A 22,272-nucleotide genomic window follows, 5' to 3' on the forward strand; every position below is an offset into this window, starting at 1 on the left:
TTAGGAAAGACATTTAAAAGTCACAGAAATTGTGATGTTATTGTGGCAATTGGCAGCACAGTAACATTGCTATCTTTGGTAAGTGTGGGAAAATTAGGGGGACACCAAGAGGAAGGCAGAGGACAAAATTGCAGCAGTTTGGTAGAAAGGGATGCTGCATTGCATTATTCTCTCCTTTCTGCCCACATCACGTGACTTGGAGCTTTCTGGTGCTCCATGTGCTGATGGAAACTCCTGCCATGCTGTCAATGATATTTATCCTGGCTGCTTCTGTGCAGTACACCTCTGGTTAAACCATGGCAGGTCTGTTCCAGTATCCTGTCAGACCAGGCAGTACCTTGAGAAGAGAGCTGAGGCTTTCTGTGTGCTGCTGGTAGAGCTGTATGCATCTCATGTCCTTGTGGTCCACATTAGGTGTTTGTGGAGCTGAATGAGCTGGTGGTGGATAAGAACCAGGAGATGCACTGGAGGGAGACAGCCCGCTGGATCAAGTTTGAGGAGGATGTGGAGGAGGATACAGCAAGGTGGGGGAAGCCCCATGTGGCTTCACTGTCCTTCCGCAGTCTGTTGGAGCTCAGGAAGACTATTGCCCACGGTGAGTGAGGAAGAGCAGACCAGGGTTTGTCTCTTGCTCTAGGACAGGTTTTGTTGGATAGCTTCTGTCACTGTTAGGTGCCTCACTGGAGGCATGAAACAACATCTGTGTCCAGGCTTCATGTAGGGTCTGTGGAGACACACTCTGCAGCCTGTTTTCAGGGTTTGCATTAGCTCAAGGGTGCCTGTGTTAGTTCCACACTCTGCTTCACTGGTCTCAGGCACATGGAAGCTGCAACCCCCAGCTGTGCCTTGGCCAGCAGGCCTTGGAACCATCTTTGATGAGGTCAGTAAATTTGGTCAGAGTGGGAGACTGAAATGAAAGGAGATACCAGAATGACAACTGCATCTTGGAGCTTTTGGGTTCTCTTGGGGCAAGGGTTTACAGAAAGGACATGGGGCACTTGGGAATCTCTCAGCTGAATCTGTACCCCAACCAAAGCCTGGCTCCTGGTGGAACAGCTGTGTCCCCAGAGTGTGAATGCAATGGGGAGTGTTGCACTCTAGGAGCAGGGCTCTTCCCCTCATGCTGGCAGGTGCTGTCCTCCTTGACTTGGAGCAGACCACTCTGCCTGGCATTGCTCACCTCATGGTGGAGACCATGATCATCTCTGACCAGATCAGGGCAGAAGATCGAGCCAACGTGCTGCGTGCCCTGCTGCTGAAGCACAGGTGGGTGCATGTGGGTGCGTGCTCTCAGGGCTGGGGGTTACCTGTGAGCCCCAGGTGGCAAGGGAGGCACGTCACCTCATGGCCACCACTCTCCCCTCAGCCATCCCAATGATGAGAAAGAGGGCTTCTTCCCGAGGAACCACTCCAGCTCCAGCATGAACTCCATCGTGGGGAACCACCATCACAACCACACCACGGACACATGTGTGCCCCTCATGGGGGAGGAGCGCATTGAGATGGCTGACCCCAAGGCCAACGAGACTGAGTGCAAGGAGGTGAGGGTGACCTGGGGGGGGTTACTGTGTTTTTTCCACACTCTGGGGACAGCTGTTGGCAGGCCATGGTGCCCACCTCTGAGTCCCTTTGTGGGGAAACTTTGTAATGCAAGGACTGGATCACCTGGAGCACTGGACTGGACTGCAATGGTTGCTGCATTATGATTTTGGTACCTAGTTATGGCTTTGCACTGTGTGCAGATGTCTGCTTGAGCATGTAGTGGCAGCAGCAGCCCTGGCACTTGCAGGGTGGCCTTTGCTGTGAGGGTGCCTTGCTGTGAAGCAGGCATTGGGTGTGCAGCCAAGGCAAGCCCAGCTGCATTTGTGCCAGTGGGGTACGAGGCTGTGTAGGGAGACCAAAGCATGGGGACTTCACCCTTACTTATTTGTGTTCTTTCCTGGCAGAAAAACCCACATCTTCATAACTCTGAGGGCCATCGTAAATACTTGAAGCTAATGGAGAAAATCCCTGAAGATGCAGAGGCCACAGTGGTGCTTGTGGGTAAGAGGTGGCATGTAGAGTCCCCCAGTGACTAGTGCAGATCCTGGTGTGTCCTCATTCCCCTGGGATATTTGGTCCTCTCATACGTTTTCAGCTGGGGAATGAGCCTGGTACACTCCCTCCTTTGGTGATGGTTCATCTTCTGTTTGTGTATAGCAGATATATGGCCTCCCAGGCTAGTTCTTTTCCTAAATTAAAAAAGAGGTTGACTGATGTTGCTCCTGGGAGCTGGGGCCCAACTTAGGGGTGGAAGGCTCACAGTATGTCTGGTTTTGCAGCTCAGAAGTAGGTGAGTGGTGCCTGAGGGACTGATGGCCAAGCCATCACCCCGCCCCTTGACCATTGCTGCTCTCTTGTCTGGCCTCTTAACACCTTGCAAGTAGCTGGGCCCTGTCCCTGACCAGTGTTGGCTGCTGGCTGTGTGTGCCAGCAAGCTTTGAGCTGACAGAAGCAGGGCCTGGCTGGTGGCAAGGTCTCAGGTAATGACTGTAGCACTACCAGGACATATTTCCCTGTACAGGAGGGCTGTGAGCAGACAGGCCTGAGCATCAGTGGGCTTGGTGCCTTCTGATTGCAAGAGTATTCCTCTTGGCACTTTGCTGGCATTAACTTCTCAGCAAACTACACTACAAGCAAAATAAATGTCATTGTCTACCCAGTAGATTAAAAGCTCAGGCAAAGAGACTTGGCAGCTCAACCTAACTGATGCTTAATCACGATGAGGCCAACTCAGGTTCATAAGTGCACTTTTGAGTACTCAAATAACTAAACATTGGCTTGTTTCTGAGCTAAGGCTGTGTCTTGGGATTTGCTTTGACTCTCAGAAGGCCCAGATTTGCCAGCCTGACATAGAGCACAGCTCTTTGCTGGACACAGATGGCAGAAAGATCAGTAATAATGCCAGTGAAATACCAGTATTCAATAAACATTTGTGCTGGGTATGTGAAGGGAGTGGCTGGTGTGCTGGAGGATGCAGGAGTACTTCCCAATCTGTTAGGAACCAAGGAGACTGCCAAGCACTGATGAGATGCAGACATTGTAAAACAAAATGTGCAGTTTGCACCTATGAGTCTTTAGAGCACTGACTTACTTTTCTCTGAAAAAAAAAAAAAGTTTAGGAATACAGGGAAGATACCAGTTAACGGAGAAAACTCATAGCTCAAGGAGGGGAGAACAGTGAGCCAGTTCCTATAGGCTGTTTAACCTGACATCCTTCTCGGCCAGCATAGTGGCAGAGCTAATATGGGATTCAATTACTAAAGAGCTAAAGAATATGAATGTAATTATTACCAAGCAGTAAGGTTTATGGGAAATAGGTCATGTCAAACAAACCTGATTTCATTCTTTGATGAGATTAGAAGTTTGTTTGATAAAAGTAACATGTAAAAGTTTCCTTCCATAAGTGGGAAAAAAACCTTCTGATTTAAACTTAGACCCTTATAGTGTAAATAGAGCCCATCTGTAGGGATTGAGAATGGGCTAACTGGGAGGCTAAAGAAAGTAGCACTGCTTTTGAATGATCAGTGAAGCGCTTGGAGCAGTCCTCAGTGTGAAGTTCAGTGCTGTGTCTGTGGTCTGGAGAAAGTACACGACTGCAGGGCTTGTAGGAACCTCCAAAACCCCTGTCTGCTGTTAAAGGCAGCCCAGTACAGCCCACTCCAATGATTAACTCTGCTCCAAACATTGCCCCCTGGTAGGTTGTGTGCAGTTTCTGGAGCAGCCAACCATGGCCTTCGTCCGACTGAATGAGGCTGTCTTCCTGGAATCTGTCTTGGAGGTCCCAATTCCTGTCAGATTCATCTTTGTGCTGCTGGGACCTAGCCAGGCCAACATGGACTACCACGAAATTGGCCGCTCAATCTCCACCCTCATGTCTGACAAGGTGAGGAGCTGGTGGGCAGTGATGCTGTGGGGGAGCTTTGCTGGCTCCTCAGAAGACAGCCCTTAGATGAGAGCTGCGGAATGGCTCAGGTGGGGTAGGCAGGTGTGAGTACCTGGGATTTTTAAGATCAGCCTGGCTTGGCCAAGGTAGAATGCTCCAGTGGAGAGGAAAGAGTAGGACAGACACTTATTTGGCTGGGACAGAGTGTGCTAGGCTGGGTGAAGAAAGGGACCATGAGTAAAAGCAGGAGAAAAGGATGTCCCAGGGTTAGAGGAGTGGTGTTCAGTTGACATTTCACAGAGAGGTGGGGAGGCTGAGTGATGCCTGTGACCATGGCACCTGGCCTGGACTACACTAACAAAAACCCAGCAGTTCCTGGGGACTGTTTTCAGGTGTTTAGATGGAGCTTTTTTAGCTGAGTCCCATGGCTGGGGCATCCATGCAGAGGAGCATATCCATATAGGAGAGATGAGGAGACAGTAAGGTTTTTCACCCAAGCAAGTGCACTGCTAGAAGTCCCCCATCTGTCTAGATGGCAGAAATTGAAATTGATTACCTTAGAAAGGAAAGACAATCTGAGCATCTGCTGCATACATCCAGCACAAGAGGATCAGAGGTTCACAGGTCCTTCCTGCTGGTGCCACGTAACTATAAGCAAGTAACAAACCTTCCTGTACTGCCTCTATTGCACAACTTTCACTGAACTGGAGACTAAAAGGCTCAATCAGAAAAAGTGCATTAGAGGCAGCAAGACTGAAAGATTCCTTCCCTGAAGTTGTGTGGGGCTCAGCTGAGAATGTGTTTTTAGCCAGAAGAGGAGAGGTGCCATTCCAGCTCCAGTGCTGTGTTTGTGGGCTGAGCTCATTCATTTGAGTCTCTGGTGCTCCTGCTGGAAGAGCAGAGCCAGCTGCTGCAGCCAGGACTGGCCACAGCAAGGTTACACAGTCCTGGCGCCGTGGAGAGAGCACAGTATCATTTACATTGAAGCTGTGGCTCCAGGGAGTCTGTGTGCTGCAGGGACCTTAGCTGTCCCCTACCTCCTTTACAGGCTGTTCACTCATTCATCATCCTCCAGCCTTTTCTCTGGAGGCGTGTTCCAGAGGCACTGCAGCACTTCCACCTGTTTGCCAGCAGCTCCCTGCCCGGTCTCCTTAGTCCTTCCTTGCTAGCCTGCTCTAGCTGTCAGAAATATCTCCCCTTTTCTGCCTAGTTTCCTTTGCATGGCTTCCCTCATGCTGTAGATGCCTATTTTCTTGCTCTCTTTCTGTCTCCCATGTGGACACTCCCAAGAATCTCTTATGCTCCCTGCTCAGTTTGTGGTTCTTGTGCTTTCTAACTGTGATGCTTTAGGGCTCTACCAGCTTCTCCCTCGAAACAGGAGGTGGGATTCAGGAGTGTGGGTCACAGAGTGGCAGTAGTGAGATGAGTAGTGGATGGAGGGGGAGAATGTTCCTCTAAAGATCACAGCAAGCATTGTCTTTCCCGGCTGTAGTAGCTGGGTCTAGCCTTGGTATGACCCTTCTCCCTCTCTCTTTTTCCCTGCCCCTTCCAGCACTTCCATGAGGCTGCATACATGGCAGATGACCGTCAAGACCTCCTCAATGCAATCAACGAGTTCTTGGACTGCAGCATTGTCATTCCCCCATCAGAGGTGGAGGGGAAAGACTTGCTCAAATCCATTGCCACCTTCCAGAAGTTGCTGCTGAAGAAGAGGAAGGAGAGGGAACAGAAGTCCATGAAGGAGGGCACTGCTCAGGAAGCCAAAGGTCTCTCCATTCACATTTGGGCAAGTTTGTGCCTAGTGCCCTGTGTGCACCAATGGGCCCTCCCCTCCCAGAGCGTGGCAGAAGGGTGAGCAGGGCCTGGCTCCTGCAGTGGGGAGTGGGGAGCAGGAAAGGGGAGCAGGACAGTGACTGTGGGCAGCCCTGGTGGCTGGGGACAGCTGGAGGCAGTGGGATGTGCTGTTGCAGAGGCCCACCAGGCTAGTGCTGCTCTGTGAGGTACTGGGGAGAGGGACAGCCCAAGGGCCCAGCTGTGTTCCTTGCTGAAGCCTTGCCCTCCATGCACCTCCAGAGCTGTGTGAAGTGAAAGCTGAGGAAGAAGAGGAGGAAGCTGAGGATGACCCTTTGAAGCGAACCGGGATCTTTTTTGGAGGTCTGGTTCGGGACATAAAGCGCAGGTACCCCAAATACCTCAGTGACATCAGAGACGCCTTGCACAGCCAGTGTCTCGCAGCCGTTCTCTTCATCTACTTTGCTGCTCTCTCTCCTGCCATCACCTTCGGGGGACTCCTAGGTAATGGGCCTGCTTTCTGGTCTGCTCTTTGCACTCTGGGACACTGGCTGTGTCTGTGTGATGCTGTTCTGGGGTGGGCTTTGGTGCTGTTCACTCAGGGAGAGTGGTAGTGCTGTGCCTCAGCTGCTGCCTTGTTCCCTCCCTGCCATTTGGCCTCTCCAGCCTCGGCTGCCAGGGCTCCCTCCATGCTCCCTGCCTAACACAGGGCACCTCTGACTGATGGGATGGGGACCTGCCTCCTCTGTCGAGAACTGCCTGTCTGTGGTGATGGTGCCTGTGTCCGGGCTGTAACACTCATACATTGTTCTCTTTCCCAGGAGAGAAAACTGAGGGTCTCATGGGGGTCTCCGAGCTGATAATCTCCACCTCAGTTTTAGGGATCCTCTTCTCCCTGCTTGGAGCCCAGCCACTCCTGGTCATTGGCTTCTCAGGGCCTCTGCTGGTGTTTGAAGAAGCTTTTTACAAGGTAAATGTGAGGCAGTGTCTATGCTTGGCACCTGCTCACTGTGTGCTTGCTCTGGAGAGGGCAGCTGGCATTTCTCAGCTATACAAAGGGTCTTTGTTACTGTGAACTCTTTGAGTCCTTCCAGGCTGCTCTCAGCTCAGCCAGGGCTGCCCTTGGCTCTGCTGACCCTTGGCAGGTCCCACTACAAGGACTTCTACCTCCCACTGCTGTATCCATTGTATCCATAATCCCTTGAGATGTGACACTGATAACAGCACTCCTCTACATGCTGATTGTGAGGACAGCACTGTCTCCCAGCCCTGTGCTGCAGCTCATTGGGATAATGAGCACTTGTAGCTGCATCCTAAAACTTTATTGTTCTTGGGGCTTCTTTTGAAGTCCATTTCACTACTTTTATCTTTGTCAGGTTTCCTTTTATGGGAGCTCAATAACATTGAGTGTACCACCCATTTGGGATGTGCCACATATATTACTCCCAACTCTAAGGATGAGCCCAAGGGTGTGTGGAGGGGTATCCTGGCCAGCCAGGATGCATATGTTTCTTTCTCAAGTAGCATGACCTCTTTGCTCTTGAAAGCATCCCTGTATCACTGTACCTTCAAGCAGTGGATCTAATTCTTCTCCTTTTCTCTGACTCCCAGCATGTCTGTGTCTTTGAAAAAGCATGTTTTTTTCTACAGCTCGATTTTCACCTTGTCAAGAGTTTGGAGCTGGTGATGCTATTGCAGAGTGGGAATTTCTCTGCTCTCCTGTGACTGCACTTCTCACTGACCACTTTTGCTTTGTCCAGTCACTGTGTACAGAGGAGTACCTCTGCCTGTGGTGGTACTGAGGGAGGCTGCAAAGGGGAGGGATGTGATTTGTCCTGGAAACAGCTGGGGTGTGTAGATGAGAAGATGCAGTGGAGATGGTCTCCTCTGTGGTGGCAGCCTGGGGCCTTTTCTCCACGCACATACAACTGTCTGTACACAGGGTGCTGTGTGAGATCGTGGCCTTTATGCACTGGGATGTAGCAGGATGCTCAGGCTCTCCTTTGTAGGGAACAGGCTTGTGCTGTTGAGTGCATGGAACAGCGGAGAGCTGTGTTTGAGCAATGGCACCTCCATATGGGTGGGATGGGGAGTGTTATGCTGGGCTGGCTTCAGCAGAGCATGAAGGAGGTACTGTTACAAAGACTGGAGCAGTAAAGACCTGCTTGGTGTGAGCTGTCAGGTGTTAATGCAAAGTCTGCAAATTTACCTGTGATTCTAGCCATGAATTGACTGTTTCTGTGCTGGATGCCCAAGCAGATGTAGATGCTTTTTTCCAGGACAGTCTTTGATCTTAATGGGGAGTGGATGCAGGAGGCAGCCTGAGGAGACATGAGTAACTCCTTCCCCTTTCCATTTCAGTTCTGCCAGACACAAGGCATTGAGTATCTCACAGGCAGAGTGTGGATTGGTTTGTGGCTCATCGTCTTCATCTTCATTATCGTGGCAGCAGAAGGAAGCTTCTTGGTGCGCTACATCTCGCCCTTCACCCAGGAGATCTTTGCTTTCCTCATCTCCCTCATCTTTATCTATGAGACCTTCTACAAACTGTACAAGGTGAACCTTCCCTGGGGAGATGGGTTGCTGCATCTCTTAATCCCTTAGGAACCTTCTGCTTTAGCACACAGGAGGCGAGGGAACAGGGCCAGCTCGGCCACAACTTTCCTAGACATTCTGCAGAGCAGTTCTTTGCTGGTCTCATGCCTCAGCCCAGCTGACTCCTGTGCCACCACAGAGAGTGGCAGGAAGAGCCCTAATGTCTCTCTCCCCTTCTCTTCCTGCAGGAGGCATTAAAGAGGGGCCACTTTTCTCTCCCCAACCCTCTCCAGCTGGGTAGGTTGCGAGGCGAGGTGACGGATGCTGGGATTGTTCGTGCCCACCATCTACTGCCCTCACCTCTCCACAGAGCAGGACAGCTCCGCTTCCCCCTGCCCCAGTAGTGACAGTGCCCCCTGCCCCTCCTTGTGGTAATTTGTCTGCTGCTTCTCTCACCTGCTCAGGTGTTTGCAGAACATCCTTTGTTGAAGTTCTACCCACCAAACGTGCAGAGCAGCGTGAATGCCAGCGTGCTCTCTACGGATGCGATGTCACTGGGAACCAGGATGCAGCCCAACACTGCTCTGCTCTCCCTCATCCTCATGCTGGGCACCTTCTTCATTGCCTTCTTTATGCGCAAGTTCAAGAACAGCCGCTTCTTAGGAGGAAAGGTGAGAAGTGTGTGGGATTCACATGTCAAGGACAAGGGACACACCAAACAAATAATGCTTCTGGCTACAGATCTTTATTGTCCAGAACACTTGGACATCCCCCAGAGAAACACCAGAAACCCTTTAAATACCTTGCAGGAGGGATGGTAGCTCACCCTAGGGTGCAGACAAGAGCTGACTGTTGATGATGGTATCTGGACTGTCCTGCTCCAGTGAGGCTGCTGGAAAGTCCTCTGGACCTTGGGAAAGCTCCTTGGATTGGATACAAGGAGAATAACTTATATTCTAGTTAAACTAGAATATAAGAAGAAGAGCTTACAACTTTTTCTCTTTGGACATGTCTCTACATGCAGGGTACCTGTGTAGTACCTGGAGCACTGTGTAAATAGGCCAGCAGGAGCAATTAGCCAGTCATACAGGAGCATGTTGTGTGGGCAGTGGGATGCACAGCCCCAGGGGTTAAGGCTGGGTTTCCTTGCCCTGCCCATCAGCAGTGCTCAGGTTTGCAGTGGTGTTGGCCCCATTTGGGGCTTCTCTCTGCCGTAGGCTCCCTGTGCATGCACGGAGCTGCCCTGCTTCTTTGCTAATGACAGGTCTGTGTTCTGCAGGCGCGGCGGATCATCGGAGACTTTGGGATCCCCATCTCCATCCTGGTCATGGTGCTGGTGGATTACACCATCACTGACACATACACACAGGTAGGTGCCAGCCGAGCCTTTCCTGCAGCCCAGCAGTGATCCCTGTGGCACTGGCCTGCTCTTGTGCAAAGGGGAATTTGTATTTCCTGCCTCTTTAGTCATAACAGCACAAAGCAAACAGAAACATTCCCCTCATCCTCACTCCCACGCTGAAGGGAAGCTCCCAGGGTCTTGCTGAGGCTGAGGCCAGAGCTACAGGGACTGGAGTGCCCCAGTATCCTTCTGCTCTTCTAGCTGCTAGTAGGAGAAAGCTTAGGGGCTTTAGGGAGATTCAATGCAGCTCGTTCCTTCCTTTGCAACACTAAACACTTGCATTCAATCGACAAGACATAAACTGTTTATGCACCCTGAAGAAGGTGGCATGTAGAATAGCTTCAATGGGGTATTTGTCATGAGTTTAGTACTCAATGTACTTATTCTTTCCTTGATGGTAGGATACTAATATTTTGATAACTTTATCTCAAATACAATTTTTTTCCCAGTTTATGCACAAACTTAAGTTTCATAACTTAATGTTATCGAACAAACATATCTCACAGGTTTTATTTTTTTTCTCCTTTTTCAGTAGATATGGAATTATATATTGGGTTGGGTTTTTGTTTTTCTGGTTTTTTTGGGGTTTTTTTTTTGCACTAAGATTGGGAAGAGGTTGAAAAGTATTTCCTGTTCATCATGCAAGCTTTTTATCAAAACAGCCCAAGGCCTGGTGGAATCCAAATGCATTTTTATTCATTTGAATTTCAATGAAAAATTTCAGTCTATCAGACATTAGTAAAATCATGCACTTTGTTACATTCTTTTCATACCCTTCTACACTTTTCCAGTTAATATCAAAAGCATTATCATTTTAGTATTAACTCAGCAAATGTACAAAGCTTTCCGAGAAAATGGTACTTAGTTACACAGCTTAACTCAAGGACAAACATTCCAGAAATATTATTCATACTTATGCTGATTAACATAAATGCAAATCATAAACTCTGCCTGCAGTGCAGATAGCAGAAATTGCTGTAGAGCCGCACAGAGCCAAGGGTTCAAATGCTGATGAACGCAGGGTCAGGATGATGGGCAGCTAGGAGTCTGTGTGGTCTGATGGGAGCAAACATGATATTCCCTCTGAACATGGTCAGGGTGAGGTCATTTCCACAGAATGTGGCCACTTCTGGGGTTTGCACTTCAAAAACAATGCTGTAAAATGTCTCAGAAAAGCCTTGGAAAGTCTAGAAAGCCACCTCAGAAAATGGTAGGCAGTTCAGAACACTTAATTTGTCCAAGCTGAGGTCAAGGAAGCATTTTAACCATGGTCTGCAAGGACTGACATGGGAGCGATGTTCCTGAGAGAAATTTCCTTGGTCTCTTGGAAAAAATGAAGGGAATTTATGTAGCTGAAAGGAAATGACACAGGCCTATGATAAAGAACATGGGGTTTTTTATACTGAAGGGGATTATCCATGAGAAAGTCCTGCTCAGTTCAGGGTGGCTTATCCCATCATTGGAGTAATTCAGAATAGGGAGAGCAGGAGGATCAAAGCTGTGTGAGGCTGTGGGCTTGTTTGTATTAATGAGTAACTGCTGGGTTTTGCAACTACACCACCAGAAGCTGAATGTCCCCTCCGGCCTGTCGGTCACATCCCCTCACAAGCGTGGCTGGTTCATCCACCCCATGGGCAGTAGTGGGACCTTTCCACTGTGGATGATGTTTGCCTCTGCCATCCCTGCCCTCCTGGTCTTCATTCTTATCTTCATGGAGACACAGATCACTACGTGAGTACCTCCCCCTCCAACCTCAACCACTGCTAACCCCTAGACAGGCAAGGCCAGGATGGGTGCTGGTTCACTTGGAAATGCAACGGACATCCCAGAGGAACAGCAGGATTCTGGCCATTTCAGACTGTACCTTGGCTTCTCTCGTCATCCTTTGGTTCCCCTCTTGGCAAATGCTGTGGTGGAGACTGCCTCAGCCAAGCACAGGAGGAAACTGCTAACCTGAGGCTAGCAGCCACCATCCCCCTCCTCAGCCATCTTTTTGTTATCCCCATGTGTGCTGTCTCCAGAGAGCGAGTTGTCCCCAGCTGCAGTGCTGTCCCTGGGCCCTGACCTGGGCCTTGCACTGACCCAGGCTCTATTTTCTTCCAGGCTGATTGTTAGCAAGAAGGAGAGGAAGTTGCTGAAAGGCTCTGGCTTCCACCTGGACCTTCTGCTCATTGGCACTATGGGGGGCCTGTGCGCTCTCTTCGGGCTGCCCTGGCTGACGGCGGCCACGGTGCGCTCTGTCACGCATGTCAATGCCCTGACCGTCATGAGCAAGGCCATCGCACCCGGGGAGAAGCCCAGGATCGAGGAGGTGAAGGAGCAGCGTGTCACCGGAGTGCTCATTGCTGCCCTTGTCGGTGAGCCTCTGCTCAGGGAGCAAGGGAGGGGAGAGGTCAGCACCGAGCACTGGAATCTCCTGGCAGTGTCCCTGCCCCGTGGGCCTGTCCATGCTCTGCCTGCTCACTGCAGGAGTGCCCACACCTACCCATACTGAGCTTCCTTTCCCTTGTGCTCCAGGGCACAGAGGAGGTGGGGAGGCTGAGGTGCCATGTGGAGGGGCTGGTGTGGGACACGCATGCCCTGAGCTCTGTCTGTGCAGGTCTGTCCATTGTGATGGGGAACATGCTGAGGCAGATCCCCCTGGCCGTGCTCTTCGGCATCTTCCTCTACATGGGGGTTACATCGCTCACCGGCATCCAGCTCTACGAGCGCCTGCTCCTGATCTTCATGCCATCCAAGCACCACCCTGACCACATCTACGTTGTCAAGGTGAGCAAAGGCAGGTTGCACAGAATGAGGTAACGAGGAGAAGAGGAAGAAGAAACAGGTGAGGGGAGGATGGCATTTTGTTAGAGTGATACTGGGCTTAGTGATCCTGCTTGGCTGCAAGTTTGTGCTGAGAAGTGCAAGGCATGCAGAGAGGTGGTACAATGCTGGCAGGCTGCACCCAGGAGTGTATTGCCAGGATATTGTATGGATTTGACAGATAATTTGTAGGATTGATGCACTGCTTGAGGGGGTAGAGGGACACTGCCTTGCCAGGTGGGTATGCTGCCAGGTAGCACAGAGGCTGATGTGTTAGGGAGTTCTACCTGGCTGTAGAGTAAAGGAGGATGGACTCTGCAGCAGCAGTACTCTGCTGTACTATGCTATGCAGAAGAGTTTTGTTTTGCCAGTTGGGTCTTTGTTAATCTGTGTGGAAAGATAATGTGTTCTTAGACTGGATTTACCTACTAGGTGAAGACCTGGAGAATGAATCTCTTCACCTGCATTCAACTGGCCTGCATTGTACTGCTCTGGGTGGTGAAATCTACAGTGGCATCACTGGCCTTCCCCTTTGTCCTGATCATGACAGTGCCATTGCGACGCTTCGTGCTGCCCCGCTTCTTCCACGACAGGGAGCTCAAAGCGGTGAGCTGTCCTCAGTCTAGCTTGCAACACTGGAATAAGGTTGAGGAGATTTGGCAGCCTGAAAGGCTGGGAGATCATGGGCCAGCAAAGCCTTGAGGGTGTTTGCTCAATAGCAGTAAGTGGGTGGATGGCTTCCTTGGATCTTGTAGCCCTGGGAGCGCAGTAAGAGATGGATGGGCAGCCTGGGGCAAGGAAACAGGTTCCTACCAGGCAGAGGCCTGGAATAAGGATTTCCCCTTCCATCTTGTGGCTCATTCATCAAGAAACACACCAATTCCCCACTGAACCAGCAGCAAGAACAGCCCAGCAGCACATCAGAGCCTATGGCTGTAGGCACTTCAGCATGTAACCACAGTGCCAGGGTGCTGGCAGCTCTTCAAGAGCTGGCAGCTCCTCTGCTGCTGTCAACATCCTGAGCTTTTGTTGGAGGAGAGCCTGGAGCAGCACCCAGAAGTGAGTGCTGCCAGCAGGGGGAGAGGAAGGAGCTGCAGTGCTGAACCAAAGCCCCAGGCTTTAGAATAGAAAGGGCATTGGGCTGGGGACGCATGGATGGGCATGAGGGTTTAAAGAAGGAGCCTGTTGGGAGGGGAAGGAGCAAGAGCTTTGCTTTTCCCAGCACAGCTCAGCTGACTGGGTGGCTGTGTACTGATCCCTCTGTGCCAGACTTAACCCCACAGTGGGGGCAGCTGTGGCCTTCATAGCCTGGTCTCTGCCTCTTCTCAGTTGGACTCGGAAGATGCGGAGCCAAATTTCGATGAGGACGGCCGGGATGAGTACAACGAGCTGCACATGCCTGTGTGAGCTGGGAGCTGCCCTCCCTGCTCGTGAGACAGGCGGCTCAGGCCTGCTCACCCCTCCCAAGAACTAACTGGAGACTTGCCATGAGTCACACTGTCTCTTGCCTGGACCAATGAATGGCTGTTCCATAGCCCTGCAGGATGCAGCCTGGCTCTGGCTGCCCCATCGCTCGCTCAGCAGAGGCTGTGAGTCTCTCTCCTCTTGGACCTGGTGTGCTGAGAGATGCCTCTCACATCCCAAAGCTGTGTGGGTCTTGAGTGCCCCTGGGTCAGGGGTCTGTCCCCTCCCTGCTGGAGGCAGCCTGTGCCTGGTCTCCAGGCGGTGAAGGGGAACCATGCCAGCTGGTGCCACTGCATTCCCCTCCACTACCATGATGCTTGGGTAGCTTGGGCATCTCAGCACGTGACACTGAGCACTCACAGGAATGGGCCAGAAGCTGCCTCTTCTCCCAGGCCAGCAACCTCCTTACTCAGCTGGCAGATGCCTTGCTCCTGCTCTCTCTGCCCCCTTCTAGGAGTGCTCACACCGAGCCTCTGCCACAGCTTCTGGCCCACGAGGCTGCTGCAGCCTGGCAGACAGGCAAAGAGGGACTGGCACCCTAGCCAGTCCTCCAGACCATTTTCTGTCCTGTCGCCTTCCCAACTGACTGTTTTCAGCTCTTGCTTGACATGGAAGAGGCTGTTTGGCTCCTCTCCCTCTCAATCTTCCTAACCTTATTTCCAAAGGCAAACTGCACAGGGAGGGAAGGCTGGAGACAAACAGGTATTCAGAAGCCTTGACTACTTGCCCTCTTGCAGGAATTAAGAGGAGCCCTCTGCCATTCTGCACCTCCACAGAGGTTACAGGAGTAAACACTCATCACAGGGCTGTGTCCCAGTTCCTGATCCCCACATTCCTGTCTCTGAGAACAAACAATGTTTAAGAAGCTACACATGAAATATAGTGCTGGAGCACAAACCAGTCCTTTGGGTCCCCTCCTTTTCCCTGTGCAGTGATCCACTGAGTCTGGCTCCCTGCAAGCCTGCAAGGAAGTCACTGAAACCCCAGCCCCAGTTTTGCTGCCATACTGAGATCGCCTTTCACATCCAGTGGTGCCCTCCAGGTAGGAAGGAGCTGCACTCAGGGTGCCCAGCACTCAGCCCCCATCACCTCTGGGCAGCTCCACAGAATCACAGAATGGCTCAGGTTGGAAGAGACCACAGTGGATCATCTGGTCCAACCTCCCTGCCCAAGCCAAGTCATCCCAGAGCACATGGCACAGGATTGTATCCAGACAGTTCTGCAATATCTCTAGGGAGGGACACTCCACAGTCTCTCTGGGCAACTTGTTCCAGTGCTCAGTCACTGCACAGTAAAGTTCTTCCTCGTGTTCAGGTGGGACTTGCTGTGCATCACACCTTCCCGCCTGACAGACCTGTTCCCTGGGGTGTCCCCGAGCGGGCAGCCTTTGTGCAGAGCTGGTCCAGGATCTGTTTGATGGTTCCCTTGCTGCCCCTGGAAACTCCAAGGTTAGTGCCAGGACAGAAAGGCAGCTCAGCCTCTTCCTGATGGTCAGAGCTGGACTGTTCTTCCAGAGGAAGCTGGGATGCTCACTTCACCATTGGACTTGGGAGAAGATGCTGCCCCCATTCCCATGTACCAGCCTGGCTCCTGCGAGAGATGGTGGGTGCTTCATTACCGGGAGGGTCCAATGCCTTCCTCGGGAGGCTGCAGAAATATCCCATCAGAGAAAGAAGCCTCCCCACAGCAGGTCCTGCCCACAGCCTGGCCCCTACAGGGCCCGGGGCAGAGAGACAAGTGTCTCTGTGTGTCTGTGGCCGTGTGTGTCCTGTCCTCCCTGTGTAGTGTAGGAGGCCTGTTGTTTCTGTGCATTGTGACTCTTCTGATTGTAGTGGAAACAGCTACACCAATAAACTCTTCACAGGAACTGTGCCTCTGGCTCTACGCTTCTGGTTTTATCGCCAATGGCAATAAATTAAATGGATTGAAATTCCCCAGCACAAAACTTCCTTGCCCACCACAGCCAGCAAGGCAGCAGGCCCCAGCTGGAGCAGGGACTGTCACCATGTTCCCAGTATGGAGGTGGGCTTTCTGTCACCATCACTGAGCAGACTGGTTACTGTGGACTCAGCCTCCACACTGGCTGCTGGAAACAGGAGGCTGAGCCCCATGTTTCACCACATGAACCACAAGAAACACATTCTCCTGCCTGTTTGCCACCAGTTCTCCAGGGAGTGATCTGGGATTGGGCCAGTGTTCACTTTCTCCCTCATAGGGGACTCATGCCAGTCCAGGACTGCACTTCTACCAGAATTTTCTCCCTCTTTGCTATATGAGAAGGGGTTTATATTTACAAAAGTAAACCTGTCCAGAGACTTAAAAATAGAAGTTCTTTTCCCAAAATTATCAACCTTATTATTTCAAATAATTGTATTGTTTAACTAAACTGTTTGGGTTTCTGCCACCTGGGTTCAAGTACACTCAAGTTATCTTCTGCAGTTATTTTTGTTCTCTGCAGCCAGGAGGGACTGGCACACTTCTGTCAGATACCACTGGCAGACATTCACATGGCTGTGTGGCTGGGAAGTTAAGGAAACTGCTAGCTAAAGCCATTTCTACAACAAAACTATGAAGAAGGGCCAGTGGCAAAGTTTCCCCTTTCCCTTGTGTGTCTGAAAGTCCTTGCAGAGGGTTTTGTCTCTGCTTTTCAGACACTCAAACTTCATTGCAATAAAATGGGAAAACCTTGTTTCCTCTTCCCCATGAGGAGGGGTTTGGGGGGTGTGGGGCAGGTAATGGTGGCAGGAGGTGGCAGCACAGTCCATTCCTCACACTGGCAGGAGTGAGAATGGCTCTGGTTTGCAATCCCCAACACAAGTGGGTTTGTTCAGATGTGAATTCCCCATTTTGGGGAGGGCAGAGCTGATGCAGGACAATGTGTGAAGCTCCAAGAGCAGCCCCAGCTGAGTGGTGCTGGGGTCCTGCTGGCTGTTGCAGATGCCAAGGACCACCCTCAGCAAGTGCTGCTGAACACTGGGGACCTTGCACATCCCTGCCACTGCCCCAGCCCAATGCTCTCTGTCTCGTGCCCTCCATCCACTTCCCCTTTGTCCCTGCAAAAGAAGGGACTCACCAGCCCCAGGAGAAGCACCAGGAAGAGAAGAAAGAGCTGAGCAGGGCCCTGCTGACCACCAGGGGAGGAACCTGCCCTCTCCAAGCATGGACACAAACCTTCTTTCCCATGGGAACAGCAAGTTTGGACATGTCCCTTGTGCCATAGCCAGCCTTTCCCAGAGCCAGTTGCACAGACATTGCCACAGAACTACAGGGCAGAGATGAAGCTCCATCGAGCTCTTCTCCCTCACACAGGTCTTAGCAAAGGATATTTTCCTAGCAGGGATGTCTGAATCCTGGGCGCAGGCTCGGACAGCATGTTTCTTCAGTACAGGTGAGTGCTCCTGTAATTTGTCCTGCCTTCACTCCTTTCCCTGGGAGGTTTGCTTCCTGGCTGCTGCCCTGTGCCCCTGCCTCATCCCTCCCAGCTCATCATCCCCTCAAGGCCCTCCAGCCCTCCGGCTCTCTGACGTGCCTGTGCTGGGACTCTTTGCAGAAGTGATTGAGGCACTTCTGGGACAAATCTGTGCCTGTGTAAGGTTCCCCTGTCCAGGTGCATACTTTTGGCTGGGATATACCTGGTCACAAGCTGCTGTGTCTTGCTCAGCAGAGATGGCTCTCATGAGTTCCCATGCAAAGAGGGGGCAATGCTGCTGTGAGGTGTGGACAGGGAAGGCTCAGCCTGAGCTCTGAAATATGACTGCCAAAGCTTCCTCCCTGCAGGAAGCAGCAAGGAGGTGGGCTGGCACCCATGAGTGCCCTGCGTGGCTCAGAGGGGGCCATGCAGGAGTCAGAACAAGGAGAAGTGCTGAGCATCAGTGCTGCACAACATCCCCCATCTCTGCTGCCACTTTGTTCTGTGACCCCCTGGGCTGCCAGATGTGATCTTGTCATTGAGCAGGATGGAGAATAATCCTCCTCATGTGATTTCTGCAGAGAAGGGGGGACCTTGTGATCTCTGCTGCAAGAGCCCAGATGGATGATTTCCTTCATCCATCAGCCCAGTGTCCCTGGAGGATGTCCCCCCCCTCCAGCACGCAGAGTACAGCAGCCTCACTGGGGCTGGGACAGGCTGGGGCTGCCTCGTGCTGTGCCAGGCTCTCTTCCTCAGCACAGACACCTGGCCAGAGGCTGGGGCCAGCTACTGGTGCTCTGAACTGGGGCTGCACTCTCTTTTCGGCCCTGGAGGTGTTAGCACAGCCATTCCTGCTTTTTTCCTTCACTAATCCATTTCAGGTTGGCTCCCAGGACTTAAAAGGGACAAGCACAAAACAGGACAGGGATTGGCATCAGTTTGGCTGCAGGTGCACAGCAAGAAGAGCTCTCTCCTTCAGCACAAAAATGATTTTGCAAGCTGAAACTGTGCAGGGAAGATCAGGAAGAGGAAACGTGCATGGCTCAGGCTACCAGCACCCATCAGCAGAATTCAGCCACAGCCAGGGGTAGTGATATGACACCATTTAACCTCCTTGCTTGCTCGCCTGGGTTGCTGGTTGTGAAGGAGACAAAGAGCTCCCCTGGCAAAACAGCCCAGTCTGGAATTGCCTCCACCACAGCTGCCTGACGTACTTTCTACAGCGTGAATCACAGAGTAATGGTATCTGCAAGCAAAGCCCTGCTTATGCATTTAGTCGAGCAGAATCCACAAAGCTGCTTGTAGCAGAATCAGCTGTGACCTCCACAGCATTGTGCCATTAATAGCAAGGTTTGGTCTGGGTCAAACAAAAGCAGGGCAGACTTAATAGGAGAGGAAATGAGATGGATGCGCTCGGCTGGCCTCTCCCCACATGCTCCTACTGTAATTATAGCTGGTGCTGTTCAGCTCCCTCATTCACAAGTGTCATCACTGAGGCTGCATTTCTCGTGGCCAAGGTGTAAAAGCCACACACAGATTTGTTGTGGCCCCAAGCAAAGTGGCAGCAGCACAAAGGGAGCAGTGGCAGGGAACCTCAGCTCCTCACTGCCAGGAGCTGGATGTGTGGCCTGGGATGTGGAAGGGAAAGGAAGGAAGGGTTGGGCTGAAGGAACAGGAGCAGGACCGCTATCTGCAGAGAAAGCTGGAGATACCTGATTATGGGTTTGGTTTGTCAGCATGGCCAAGTGCAGAAGGGGCTGGTAGAAAGTCCCAGCTGTGGTGCTGGTCCCAGTGATGCAGCTCAGGAGGCTGCTTCAGAGAGACATGGGGGTGGCACATGGTCACAGGGGGGTGGGTGTGCCCACCATCCACCCTCTGGGCCCATCTGCTCCAGTGCTCTGCTTTTGTGCTCTGGCTGAAAATGAAGACAACATCCTGTTTTCCTGACCCTAGAGAAAGGGCAGCCCTGGAGGGCATTCCTGTGCCTGGATGGGATAAGAAGCTTTTCCCACTGTGATCAGACTAAGCAAGGGTGTAGCCACCCTTGACCTGAGCTCTGTAGTGTGCCGAGGCAGCGCTGTGCATTGCAGTGAGACGGGCTCACTGCTGGTGGCTGAAGTGATACAGGAGCCGGCAGGGTGCCCAGGACAAATAAACCCTCCCAGCCCACACCGTGCTCCCTTAGGAGCAGGACTCCCCCTCATGCTCTGCTCTCTGGGGGAGCAGGTGCCGCAGTGCTTGGTGTGACCCTGTGAAAGCCTCTCCAGACATCCTTAGTCACATTCCTCTGGAACAGGGACACATCTGGTACAAACATGATCCTGTCCCCAAGGAGCTCAGGCTAATTCCTGTCACAGAGCCTCGGAGCAGCCCCGGGCAGGGAGAGCTTCGGCAGAGCTTTGATCATCACCACTGTCACTTTGCAGGGGATGGGGCTGCAGCAGGGATCCACAGCTTCATCAGCTGAGCTCAAGCAGCCCAAGCCTGAGCTGGTCTGGCCAGGCTGACCAAGTCTGAGGGGTGGCTGGGCTACCCACAGTGTGGGAGTGGGAGAAGGGAGAACCTGCACTTTTCTAATGTTGATTTATAAGCTGATTTCAAGGAATTGTGAAACTAGAACAAGGAAAGGGCCAGAAGTGTGGGATCAGTTTGCACCCTACTGCATGGTCTGTGTGTCCCCTTCCTCTTGCATGCATGCAGGCTGTGTTAGGAGAGTGCTTTGGCATCGGGGTCTGGCAGTGGGTGGCATGCTTGATTTTTGGCTGCTGTTCTCAGTAGTTCTCCGTCTTTGGTGAACACATTCCTGGCTGTCCTGTGCTTTGTGCGAGGGGGGATTTGCCTCAGTGAAGCAGCAGGGCCTGGCAGGGGGGCTGTGATGGTGGCAATGCACAGCAGAGAATGGCTGCCCTCCTTCTGCATCTGTGCCTCCCTATGCCTTTGTCTGGTTCAAGGTATCCTGTCTCTGCTGCTGACTCTCCCAACTGAGATCATGCCAGGGATGACAGTGGAGGAAATCAGCCCTCCACCCTACAAGCACAGTTCTGATGAGCCATTGAGGACCTGCAGCCAAGGTGTCACAGCTCGTCCCCTCACAGCTGATGGGAGAGCAAGTCTGTCAGATTCTTCCCACCCACAGTGGGAAGGCCTGCCTGCCTCCCAGGAATGTGCCAGACCCATGGCAGAAGAGGAAATTAAGATATTGTCTGGAGTCCAGGAGGAATTCCTGCCTCAGCTTGTTCCTGCCAGTCCTCTGCCGACCTTCCCTCGGCATGGAAAGCCCAGCAGGAAGCTGACTCACTGTCTGCTGCTGCCACGCTGGGTGCGGGGCCGGCTGCCTGAGGGCTGCTCCTTTCATGGATGCAGGGATCGCTCACTGCACAGACCCACCAGCACCTGCCTGCCCTGGCTGTCCTCTCCCCGAGCCCAGCACTCTGCTGACAGGCAGAGAACAGCCATGGCATCCTGGTTCTTGTGCTGGGCTGCGAGGAGGGTTGGGAGCTCCTTGGGTTGCTGCCACTGCTGCCAAACACTCAGTGAGCGCTGCTGTGCCAGGCTTGGGGAAGGAGGCAGCCCCGAGGCTGGGGGAGGAGATGGGGGCTGATGGACTGGAGAGGTCCTGGGCTCTTCCTGCACAGTGGGGCTCATGTGATAGTGAGTCAGCAATCACTGCTTATCAAAGCTCTGTGAAGAAGTAGGTGGTCACGGCCACCCCTTGCCAGAAGCAGCACCTAAAGCCCCTAAAGCCAGCTAGGGAACAGTTCAGAGATTGCAGTTTCCAAGTGGGCTGTACGAATGCAGGACTAATGCTATAATCCTTCAAAAGAAAGGAACAAATTTCAGGTGTAAGTTTCTTGTCAAGATTCTTGCCACCTTTTCTACTCAGCTGATATAGGGCTTACAGTGTCTGTCACTGATGTCCCATTTGGGGAATCCAATGTTTATTGACTGAAGAGCTGGAAAGTTACTTTGTTCTAAGGACTGGGTCAAGGCATCTTCCATTTCCCTCTTGAAAAGTGTCAGCCAACAATAGTGTAAACGCTAAAAACCTTGCCTTTTTGAAAGGTTCTACCCTTCCCTTCTACCCTGGATGACAGGAACCATGACAGGAACCATGGCCAGAGTTTCTCCTTAGAAGTCTGGGAAGGGATGTCTGGTGGCAGAGATGCTTGCTGGTGGAGACTGCTGGCTGGCAGGCAGATCGAGGAGAAAGAAGTGTGCTCCTCAACTTTCCCTTGGTTGTGAGGAGCTCCACGGCCCCCTGGTGACCAGCCAGAACTGAGAAGCTTAGCAGCCAAAATTGTCTGCAGAAACAGCATCAGCAGGAATCCCCTCTCCTCCTGTGAGGAGAAGGCTGGCTGTGGCAGAAACAGCCAGGTGACAAATGTGTGGCTGTAAGGACTGTCAAGGACACTGTGAGTAGATCTATCCCCTTGTCTGACACAGTGATTGGCCTTGTGGATAGAGGTATTAGATGTGAGATAAGAACTGCAGTTGGGCTTCTGGTGCCATCTTGCATGGTGCTTCCATAAAACAGGGAAAGTGGTGTAGATTAAACTAATCCAGCACAAGTACAAAAGAGCCTGCACAGTCACGCTCATGATAGCTCTCAATAACTTGGTGTTAAAATGGAAGGACACAGTGACAGTGACTCATATATCAGGAAACTACCAAAAGGCCCAGAGAGTGAGGGTGGAAGAGTGGTGGGGGTGTCATCACAGGTTAGGCAGTGGCCTCAGTGTGACTCTGTCCAGTGGCAGATGTCAAACAAGATATTGCCAATCTACCTCAGAACCCTCTCCGTGTTTTAAGCAGTTTAAAACCTTCCCATTATTGACTATAATAATACTAAATTAAAGTACCCTTCCCCCACACCCCTCCATTAGATTTCCTTTCTTTCAGAAAAAAGAAATAATTTCTGATGGAAAGAAACACCTTCACAGA

General features: G+C 51.9%; 1 protein-coding gene across 4 annotated transcripts in view; it reads left to right on the top strand.

Moving 5' to 3' along the window:
• The window catches only part of SLC4A3 (solute carrier family 4 member 3), a 34,179-nt gene extending 18,385 nt beyond the window's left edge, over positions 1-15,794 (top strand). For all 4 annotated transcript variants that reach the window (XM_063161965.1, XM_063161964.1, XM_063161967.1 and 1 more), the window contains 16 exons: positions 415-595; positions 1,131-1,266; positions 1,367-1,541; positions 1,947-2,043; positions 3,741-3,925; positions 5,478-5,691; positions 5,999-6,220; positions 6,538-6,686; positions 8,078-8,272; positions 8,716-8,922; positions 9,531-9,620; positions 11,218-11,384; positions 11,757-12,010; positions 12,253-12,422; positions 12,891-13,064; positions 13,788-15,794. In XM_063161965.1, coding sequence (XP_063018035.1) covers positions 415-595; positions 1,131-1,266; positions 1,367-1,541; positions 1,947-2,043; positions 3,741-3,925; positions 5,478-5,691; positions 5,999-6,220; positions 6,538-6,686; positions 8,078-8,272; positions 8,716-8,922; positions 9,531-9,620; positions 11,218-11,384; positions 11,757-12,010; positions 12,253-12,422; positions 12,891-13,064; positions 13,788-13,865 — 2,694 coding nt within the window. In that variant the 3' untranslated portion in view covers positions 13,866-15,794. The remainder of the gene's footprint in view (positions 1-414; positions 596-1,130; positions 1,267-1,366; positions 1,542-1,946; positions 2,044-3,740; positions 3,926-5,477; positions 5,692-5,998; positions 6,221-6,537; positions 6,687-8,077; positions 8,273-8,715; positions 8,923-9,530; positions 9,621-11,217; positions 11,385-11,756; positions 12,011-12,252; positions 12,423-12,890; positions 13,065-13,787) is intronic.
• The last annotated feature ends 6,478 nt before the right edge of the window (positions 15,795-22,272 follow it).

This window comes from Melospiza melodia, chromosome 8 (genome assembly GCF_035770615.1).
Source record: "Melospiza melodia melodia isolate bMelMel2 chromosome 8, bMelMel2.pri, whole genome shotgun sequence".
Taxonomy (NCBI): domain Eukaryota; kingdom Metazoa; phylum Chordata; class Aves; order Passeriformes; family Passerellidae; genus Melospiza; species Melospiza melodia.